A 9,562-nucleotide genomic window follows, 5' to 3' on the forward strand; every position below is an offset into this window, starting at 1 on the left:
GAAATAGTGGTAGGTCTATGATCAAAGTAACCCACCCAGCCCCAGGCTTTTACACATTTATTTTACTGTCTGCAGCCTCACTAGAGATGTGACCATGCAGTGTAAGGTGGAAATGGTGGTAAATTCCAGAGAGCTGAGATAAAATGGATTTACCCTCTCCTAAAAAACCGACTGCAAATACAGTTGTGTGTTTCTTGCAGAGATGACAGCCTGCCTGCTTCAGTGGGCTTTTTGCATCAATTTAACTGGGAGGCAGATCCTTAATAAGGCCTACCTAAGGCAGACAGTGTGTAAAAATTGCTGCCTCCCAAGATGCCTTTTAGCTGCTTGGGTGAGCAGCCTGAAAGAGAAAGAAGGTTTGTTCTCCTATAGAGTCAAGAAGACAGACTTAACATTGGAGCATTAATCTTTATTTAGGATAGAAATTGTCTCTGCCAACTTTTCCATAATTTGTAGTTCTCCCAGCTGCTTCAGCTAGAGGATTAAGGATTCTCTAGCGTTCATTAAAATGGCCTTCTCTGCACAGGTGAGCTCTTACTTAAGGTGATTCTTAAACATTAGTTCTCACAATGGAACAGAGCCACTGAGGGCCTCTGAGCTCAGGCATCTATGGAAGTAAGCAGAGAAGCAGAACACTTTGTTTTTCAGCAGGTTAAATCCTGGGAGCAGCTGTCCACACTATCCCCAGGGAGGAGGCAAGATGAGCCACCTCTATTACATTGCCAAAGCTGGGGAGCTGCTGCTGTCACAGAGGATGCCTCTGCCTTGTGTTCTGCTCTGTTTCAGGGTGCAAGTTTGGAGTAAGCCAAGGGGAAGGCCACTCTGGGCCTCTATCCCTGTACTCACAGAGCTGGAGGAAGTACAGCAAGAATTCCTTCTCCCTTTGGCAAATGAGATTTGCTCAGCTCTCCTTCAGAGTACCCCTGGCAGACCTGCTTCCACCCTGCACTGAGCTAAGCATAGGAAAGATTATCACGATCTAATGCTGCATGTGAGGTAGGAATGGTGACAGTTCTGGAGCTTGCTTGTTAGCTCCCAGTTCTCCTGAACTGCTGCAGCTGTGAGGGCTTCCTAGAGTCTGGCCCTGGTGTTCTGTGCTGTCAGGAAGTTGCTGATGATCCCAGATACCACCTCGGGCTCGTTCAGGTGCACAAAATGACTCCCAGGCACTTCTGCTAGCTGGATGTGCTGGAGGGAAAGAACACAAGAAGATGTGGACCAGGAAAGTGATCCCTCAAGCACACTCTGCTTGCTGTGTGACACTCGTGGGAAGGGACAGAGCAAGTGAGGCAGGACAGAGATGGGAGGACCAGAGAAGAGCTGGGTCCAGAGGGCAGTACTAACTTGGGACTTCGGCAGCAGGGACAAAGTTGGCTTCCTCCCTTGACTCCACCCCCTTCCCCATGCGAGGGCTGTGCTGTTCAGGACAAGTCACCTAGTGGAGGGTGTCCACCAAGGTCAGCTGCTTCCCAGCTGCTGCTCCCAGGTTGGTGGCAAATGGAGATGCAAGGATGATGTTTGCTCTCACCTCTTTGAGGTTAGACTCAAATGCCTCCTGCAGGGCTTTCACAAAGTGATTTCTGCTCGGTAGGTTGTGCGGTACCAAGAGTCCATCTTGTGATCTGAAAAACAACAGTGAGGCTCAGTACAGCACCCAGTGTGCCTCCATTTGTTTTTGTGGGTGTCCTGGGCAGAATCAGTGTCCCCAGTACAGCAGGGTAACAAACCCAGCTGTTCTTTGCAGGCTGCTCGTAAGCAGCAGGTGACAGGTCACACGTGCTAGTCAGAGTGCACTGCACAGCTTGGCTAAGCAGCTATTTTCTATCAAACTAAAAGGTGTAAAACCTTGGGTGACTGCCTAGTGGTATCAGAGTGGGGACTGGCTAAATATTGTCCTCCCAGGGCTGGCTCCGTAACTGGTCTGTAAACATCCTTCCCTGCCCCTGCTCTGCCTTCTGCTCTTAACGTCTTCCTTCCTTAGAATTTCCACATCTCCCCTCAGTCCCTTTTGCCTTTTTGCTGCTTATTTAACCAAGTTAGGCCCTGCTCAGAGAGGGAGGTCAGGGCAGTTGCCCTGGAGAAGTCAGCATTAGATCTGCAGAGCTAAGATCATGCTGTCTCCTACTGTGCTGGTGATGGGACAAGGGGACATCCCAGGCTCAATGGCATTTCTATGGCACAGAGGACTTGACCTCAGCACAATATTACATTTCTGGATAAGCAGGAATAACCTGAACTTGTTACGATACTAAAACAGATCAGGGAAGTCAAAACTGCCCCTCTTTTCTCAACTGCTAGCACTTCTTTTCTAGACTATCTTTTAACAGCACCCCACCAGCCAAGGTAGCCAGAGCCCTGCACTCCTTTCCCTCAAAGGAGATGGGAAAAGGCAGAGGACAACTCACAGTACAAGCTGTGCACGCAGACAGTTTAACAGCTTGGCAAGCCACTGGCCATGTCCCCAGAGCTGCTTGCCCCAGGTGCCACAGGAGAGAGCTTGCAGGAGCTCAGTCAGACCAGGGGCTGGAGGAGATGGAGACTCTGCAGTTTCACCTGTTTGCTCAGGCAAGGGGGTTTGGGGCCTGGAGAAGGGGGCGGGCTGGGTTGCTGGCTGGGGTAGAGTTAGGTCAGGACAGCAAGTAGGTGTGGTGCTGTGGAGGGTCACATATTTGCCAGGATGGCCCCTTGCTACAGTGCCAAGGAATGGAGAGTTGTGAGGTGGCATTGTGAAGCCAGGAGCATGGGGAAGATGGGGCAGGACTAACATTTCCTCAGTCAGCCTTGCACCAGGGAGTCCCAGCCTGAAAGTAGAGTGCCAGGCTGGGAGGATGTTCCAGTTGCTGTGTGTCTTCTCCAGGAGCCTACCCAACCCAGGGCAGTGGTGGGAACTGGGAAATACTTCTCACACATGAAGCTGTACTGTTACACCAGCTGGCCAGAAGTCTGGGGGACTAGTGTACATTAAGGGGTAGTGGAGGACTCCTTCCTATCCTTCATTCCTTCCACTGAGGGAAACAGCAAGGCCTGGTGTGGTTTGTGCCTCACTCACACAATGATGAGAACACGGTCCTGGATCTTCTGCAGGAGCTTCACACACTGCTCCACCGTGAAGAATTCTCGACTCTGCTGCAGGTGCAAAGAGAGGGAAAGTGTCAAAGCTCATGGAGAGCAGCTGGGAGCAGAGGGTGTCCCCAGGCCCTCCTGCACAAGTGGCTCTGAAGGTAGAAGTAACTAGCCCTGAAGCTTCCATGCTGACACATGACAAGTGTCCAGGCTGCACACAGGAGTAGATGGCTCTGCAAAGGCTCCTTCTGTCCAGCTGTGTTTCAGGGCTGCCAACAACATTGCCTGCTGGGCAGCAGCACATATGGGAATGATCTCATAGAGAAAAGCTTTAAAAATCCTTTTACTAAAAAGGAGAGAGTATATTACCCTTGCTTCCATATCCTGGCAGTAGCACAGATAGAGGAGGCCCTAATTGCTCAAAAGTGGCACAAAACTATCAAAATACAAAACCTAAGGACTCCACTCCCCTTCTTAATCAGGTCACCTGACAAGCTGACAGAAAACATCCATCCATGTGCTGCCTGAAGAGTTATGACAGCAGGAAAATGTGGCCAGGAGGCCCTGGGGCAGAGGAACTTCTAAAAAAACAAACAGTAATATTTTCCAGTGACTGTAAGCTGAATCAATGATCAAGTGCAGGCTCTTTTAAAAGCAGCATTTAAAGGACGTGTGGGAATTCGGGAAGCAGAAAGTAAGCAGCTGGGTGGAGGCAGGGCCTAGCTCAGTGAGCAGGCATCCTCTATCTGAGTGTTCTTAAGCTCAGGGCTCCAAAGTAGCAAGGGGCATGTCAGAAGAGCAGTGCTCACCGTACGGGCTCTCATATCTCTGTTATACACCAGCCCTGGAAAGAAAAAAAAAAAGTTTTTCTTAGGAGCAGGAGTTGTTCTGTTTTAACTCACTTTCGGGGTCTGCCCAAGACTTTCTGAGATGGGAAGAATAGGATTAATTCAGATTTCTCCCTTTTTTAACTTATTTTCTTTAGCTGTTCTAGGATTTGAGCACCAAACCCAGTTGCTGGGAATGAAGAACTCTTCCTCCAGACTTAATTGATCCCATTCAGGCTGTGTAAATCTGTAGCTAGGGCACCCTGTACCCTGCAGAAGACAATGGCTGCTGGCATCAGTCCCTTCCCACACCCAGCAGTGGCCCAGCACCACACAGCCCCTTACCAGCGGGTGTCTCAGTTGCTCCTCGCTGCAGCAGGATTGCCCCACCCTCTGCTGTCAGATGGCTGTTTGCTTCTAAAAGCCTGAGGGAGACATGGCAGAAAGATTGTGATGCTGGAAAAAGGGAGGAAGTGAAGCAAAAATGCCATGACAAGGTGACAGTGAGCTCTCAGGCTGCTTCAGAAAGGAGCATGAAGAAGCAGCAGCTTCTGGCAGCAGAAGCAAAAGGTCTTGCTGGGATTCCAGAAAAGGACTTGAAAGGTGAAATGCAGGGATGGTTTTCCTTTCTCATTTGTGCAGCTGTAACTGTCAAGGTGAGGGCAGGCAGTAAATGGAGAGGATGGATGGGAACCCACCTCTGCAATGCTGCTTCAGGGCTCCGTGCTTTGGGAGTTTGCTGCTTTGCCTCCAGACTCAGCAGTCTGTCGATCACCCTCCGTTTTGATTTCAGCCATGCCTCAGTGTCCTGAAACACAGAGAGGCAGGGAAGGGGAGTAGCCCCTTTCTTCTGAATTATTTTACCCCTTATTGGAGAGTGGAAGAGGGAATTTCACTCTTCAACATCCCTCAGAACTGGTATCAGTTATGGGTATCTTATTAAAAATGCCCATTTCTGGGAGAAGGTGAACATCAATACTGTAATGTACTTATTAACTTTTTATCCTTGCCATTTTTTCTAACCCTTCCTGCCTCACTTCTGAGTTGAGGACAACTCTCCAAAGTTTGATATTTTTTGTCTCTGTGACCTAGGGCTTCTGTCCTACTACTGTCAGTGAAAGCTCCAGCATCTGTTAGCAATGATGGCAAGTTGGGAATGTAGCTTTATGAACTGCCAGCAACAGAAAAAAATCTATCAGTCTTGTACCCAGGTCACCCACGAAGGTGTTGGCAAAAAGGTAACCTCAGCTGGCAGTTGCCTGGACAGAGGTTCCAGCTTCCTTCGTACAAGGGCTTGGCACAGACAAGCAAATTTCAGTGCTAAGGACTGCAGGATGTGGAGCTCTACCAGGTGTGCCTCAAGGGCCACCCTAAGGACAAACTTCAGTCTGTGCAACAAGGAGCAGATCAGTGCCTGCCAAAAGGAAGAGTCCTAGGACCTGTGTGACCTGCCAGGAAGTGGTCACATCAGTGCTTTCTCTGAACAAGTGAGGGAAAGAAAAAAACCATGCATTTTTGTATTTTAAAAAAGTGAAGGGAAGGACACATGAGCTCTAACCTCTGGAGCTAGAAGAAAGCCAAGACTTTCCAGCAGGATCAGCTTGTCCACCATCTCAGGATAAAGGAAACAGAACTGAGGAGAGATGAAACAATAAGAAAATGAAAAGCTGAGTACTGAGTGATGTCTTTATCCTACTGCATGGGAGAGGGGTCAGGGAAGGGCCTCTCCTCCCCTGAGATCCAGATCTGTCCCTTCATTCCTCTCCCATTTGTTGCTGCAGCTGCAGAAATCACAACCCCCTGAAGAAATGGTGTTTTACTCACCATTCCTGCCACAGCCCCACCTGCAAAGAAGAAAAGGGTGCTCAGTAATGCACAGAACAGCCCCTGGAAACACAGGTTCGCCTTCCCCACAGCAGGAGCTACCTCAAGAAATAAAAATGTGCATCATACCATGGGACAAAACCCCAGTACAGAGGAGAGCTCTCCCAGCCCACAACATGCAGGCAGAGGCCAGGGCTGCTGACCTGCTGTGTTCCCCATCTTGTGCCATTCCCACCTCCCTCAGACAGCAAAGGCCAAGGAGGAGTTACTGTTTAAAATGTCTTGGTGTGCAGGTCCTGTTAGATGTGACCAGAGCAGCCCCAGGAAGCAAACTCAAATCACCATTTTGTGGCAAAATCAAATCATATTCCAAGCTCAAACGGATGGATCCTGGAGTCCAGTTCCCCTCAGACACCTTTACAGCCCACCAAATGGGCTGTCTGTTCCCAGGCTTTGTGGGGACCAGGCAGGAAGGCCTGCTGCTGTGAATTCTCCTGCATAGACCACCCCTCTTTGGCAATCACTGTTCCGTGCTGTGAGTGGGGGAAATGCTCACAGCAAGAGTTATCACTGTCTGTACTGCAGGGTCTTGAAAACAGGCATTTCAAACACACGTACAGATTTTTGAATCACTCAGGCAGGAACCTGGTACTTGGCATAATATAATAAATATTCCAACCCAGCTCCTAGCAGCAAGTCTTGGAAGTTAATTATCTACTGCTTTGTATTAATCTCACAGTTTACAAGGACACTTACCCATACTGTGACCCATCAGGGTGAACCGTCTCCACTGCAAGGCTAAATGGCAACAGAGAAAAACAGACAGTGCTACATCAGAAACCAGAGCAGCAACATCTTGCTGTTTCTCCACTGACATGGGCCCTTTCTCCCAGGAGGGCTTTTGCACTACCACATTTGCTTCTTAATTCAGAAACTAAGCAGCTGAGTAGGCTGATTTTGAAGAAAAAGAGCATTTACCACCTCATTTCCATGGTAGTTAAGTCATACAGCTCTCAAGCTCTCTCTGTATATCAAACAAACTCCAGCAAAGTCCCATTCACTGCCAGATACGACACTGGCAAGAAGCAGAGGAGCCTGACTGGGTAGCATCTGGTGGAAGAGAGAAACCTTTACAGAGCATCCTGCCACAGGGCATTCTGCAAGACATGTGAGGACACAGAGCCAGGTCTGCTGCATTGAGGGAAGTATGATTCCAAGTGAAAGCTTTCTGCACCATTTAGCACATCAGGCTCTTCAGTCCATTTTTAGGCACTCTGGGAGGCTTATAGGAAAATACAGCTTTATCAGTGCTGCCCATCTGAAATATACCTCCCTGAAAGATGGGATTTACCCTCTGGAACATCTGAGAGCTTCTAGAGGCTCTTTTGTGTACTGAATGGGGAATGTAAAACTACACATGCCAAATACACAGATGGACAGTTACATCAGGAGTTATTAGGAGTACAAGACACTTCAACTTTCTCTGTATGATACTAAAGCAAGTAGCAAACTGCCATCAGAGAGAACCAGAAATTTCCAACTTACGCCTGTCACTGACTGCTTACAAAAAGCCAGTCTGGTAAAACCACTTAGTTGCTTCCACCATTTCACCACTACAGCTTTTTTAGTACAGAAACACCCAGGGCTTTACAGTTTCTTCCTTTCCCAAACAGTGAGAAAGAGGGATGCTTATTCAGTCACAAAGCACTGGCTAACATCCAACTGAGAAGCAGGGGGAACTGAAAATGCTGCCTGCTTGTTGGAAAGAGCAGGACCAATACAGTATCCCCCCCACAAGTACCCCCTCGAGGGTTCCTTCAAGCACCCACCTGCTGCCACCCGGCGCACATCGGTCACATAATCCAGGAAATGGTAGGGGAGGCCTGCAGGTCGGTGGGAGGACAAGCCATGGCCAGAAAAATCCATTGCCACATAATAACAACCTGAAAGGGAAAGAGGATCACATGTGCAGCCGAGCCACACAACACAAGCCATCCTGATGAGCCAGACCTACCTCTGGGGAGCAGTGGAATGAGCTTGTCAAAGGTGTTGGCATTGTCCAACCAGCCATGCAAACACAGCACAGGGTGTCCCTCCGAGGGTCCCCAGGCCTTGGCAGCCACATGTCCCCAAGGCACAGGGAACTTCAGCTCTGAGAACATGCCCAAAACACGGTGATGTCCTTGGAGAGTCACGTACTTGGAGTAGGTCCCAGGGGTCTTGTTAATGGTCTAGAGCTCTGAAAAGAGTAATACCGGTCTTTAGTAACTCACCAGTCTCCTGTGGTCTTAATTAGCAGCTTGATGATTTATAGCTCCCTATTCAACATCCCAAGCTGCTGTTCCTGACTGCCTGTTTGGGGAATCCTCCTCCCAGCACGTACTAGCTATGCTCCTAGGAAGAAATAAGCTTTCCCTACGCAGGAGGAGAAAGCCTTCTCTGTGTCTCTGCAGCAGCTGCAACCTGACCAGAAGGCACAGGAGATCCGGCAAGAGGGAACCATGCAGAATTCCCCCAGCTAGCTGCAGTCAGCCAGGCACCTGTCCTGGGCAAAAAAACCAGCTTGGGGAATAAGGATGCTGCCTCCACGATGAGACTGTTACCACCTTGCCCTCTTTTACTTTGGTACTTCTCTTTCGCACCACTGGCTGGCACATTTGCTAGAGCAGCTGGCTCCATGCTGCACAACAGGTCACTGCTGCCACCCGCCTGTGCACCCCTCAGGGCAAGGGACTTTTGCATGGGATATGGGTCCACAACCTGCCAGGCACTTGCTCGACCTCAAACCATCTCATTTACCTGGTAATCACTGACCCTTGCTCAAGCACCAGCTCCTGAGTGAACCCAGCCTCTGGCGACCTTCCAGTGGTGGTTTAAACATTTCCCTTTCACCTCCAAGCCACAGGCAACCTAACTATCTCCAAGTCTCTCATGTCATATTCCCTTCCTAGTGACTTGTCTTGTGTATCTTCTCCCTTAATTAGCCCTCTGAGACCGCAAAGCAATTAAATCACTCTACAGCAAGTCCCTCCTGAGCCCATAGCTCTCTAAGGACTGAGGACAGAGGTCTGGATGGCCCCTGTCAGCCAAGCCTGGGGCTCCCCCTGAGTGTGTTTCAGCTCGGCCCAGGACAGCCGAGGCAGTGCTGCAGAGTGCCGGTCTCCATCAGCAACGCCCCCGCCCCAGCACCATGGCTCTGCCTGCTGATCACGGGGCTGTGCCTGATCCCAGCTGCCCTCGCCGGGCCAGATCCTGACAAACAACCGTGGGCTGACTTTCCACAGACCATGGACCTGCCCTGGCCTGGGGGCCTGGGCTCCTGGCAGAGCCTGACGGCCCTCCCAGGCAGTCCTGCCTGGGCCCAGCGGGGCTCCGGCCCTGGGATCCCCCCGGCCCCGGGGTAAGGCCTCCGTGGCCGGGCAGGAGGCGCCGCTACACCCGGGCCTTCGCCTCGGGGCCCCCGGAGCGCCTGTCCCGGCCCTGCTCCCGGCCCCGGGGAACGGCTGCCCGGGGAACTGACTCCAGCACGGCGCCGAGAGCAGCCCCCGAGCGCCACGGCCGACCCGGCCCCCTCTCCCCCCGCCGCCCTCCCGCGCCGCCCCGACCCCTCCTACCGCTCCGTGCGGCCGGGCCGGCTGAGCAGAGGCGGCGGCAGGGCCCGGTAGGACAGGGCAGGGCAGGCCGGCTGCACCGCCCCGCTGCCCGCCTCCTGCGGCGCCCCGGCCCCCGCCTCTGTCTGCATCGGGCCCGGTGAGAGGAACGGGAACTAACGATGCTGTGGGGTCTGGAGCTGCGAACAACCTCCTGGGCGTGATGGGAATCTCTGAGGAGTCGAAATCAAGGAGCTA

The 9,562-nt window shown here is 51.2% G+C and overlaps 1 protein-coding gene across 4 annotated transcripts; it reads right to left on the bottom strand.

Annotated features, from left to right (window-relative positions):
* Positions 1-388: 388 nt before the first annotated feature.
* SERHL2 (serine hydrolase like 2) lies at positions 389-9,536 on the bottom strand. 4 transcript variants are annotated; one of them, XM_064420050.1, is made up of 12 exons: positions 9,516-9,536; positions 7,729-7,953; positions 7,544-7,657; positions 6,471-6,512; positions 5,715-5,734; positions 5,449-5,523; positions 4,589-4,698; positions 4,236-4,315; positions 3,873-3,907; positions 3,050-3,126; positions 1,529-1,622; positions 389-1,188 (listed from the first exon to the last, which is right to left on the bottom strand). In XM_064420050.1, exons 2-12 carry the CDS (start codon positions 7,874-7,876, stop codon positions 1,072-1,074), a joined length of 912 nt encoding a protein of 303 aa, XP_064276120.1. In that variant the 5' UTR covers positions 7,877-7,953; positions 9,516-9,536; the 3' UTR covers positions 389-1,071. The 4 variants fall into 4 exon arrangements, with proteins under 4 accessions (XP_064276120.1, XP_064276117.1, XP_064276119.1 ...); XM_064420047.1 differs by lacking the exon at positions 9,516-9,536 and adding an exon at positions 9,329-9,471; XM_064420049.1 differs by lacking the exon at positions 9,516-9,536 and adding an exon at positions 8,529-8,841.
* Between the last annotated feature and the right edge of the window lie 26 nt (positions 9,537-9,562).

The sequence above is a fragment of the Passer domesticus genome, chromosome 5, assembly GCF_036417665.1.
Source record: "Passer domesticus isolate bPasDom1 chromosome 5, bPasDom1.hap1, whole genome shotgun sequence".
In the NCBI taxonomy this organism is placed as follows: Eukaryota; Metazoa; Chordata; class Aves; order Passeriformes; family Passeridae; genus Passer; species Passer domesticus.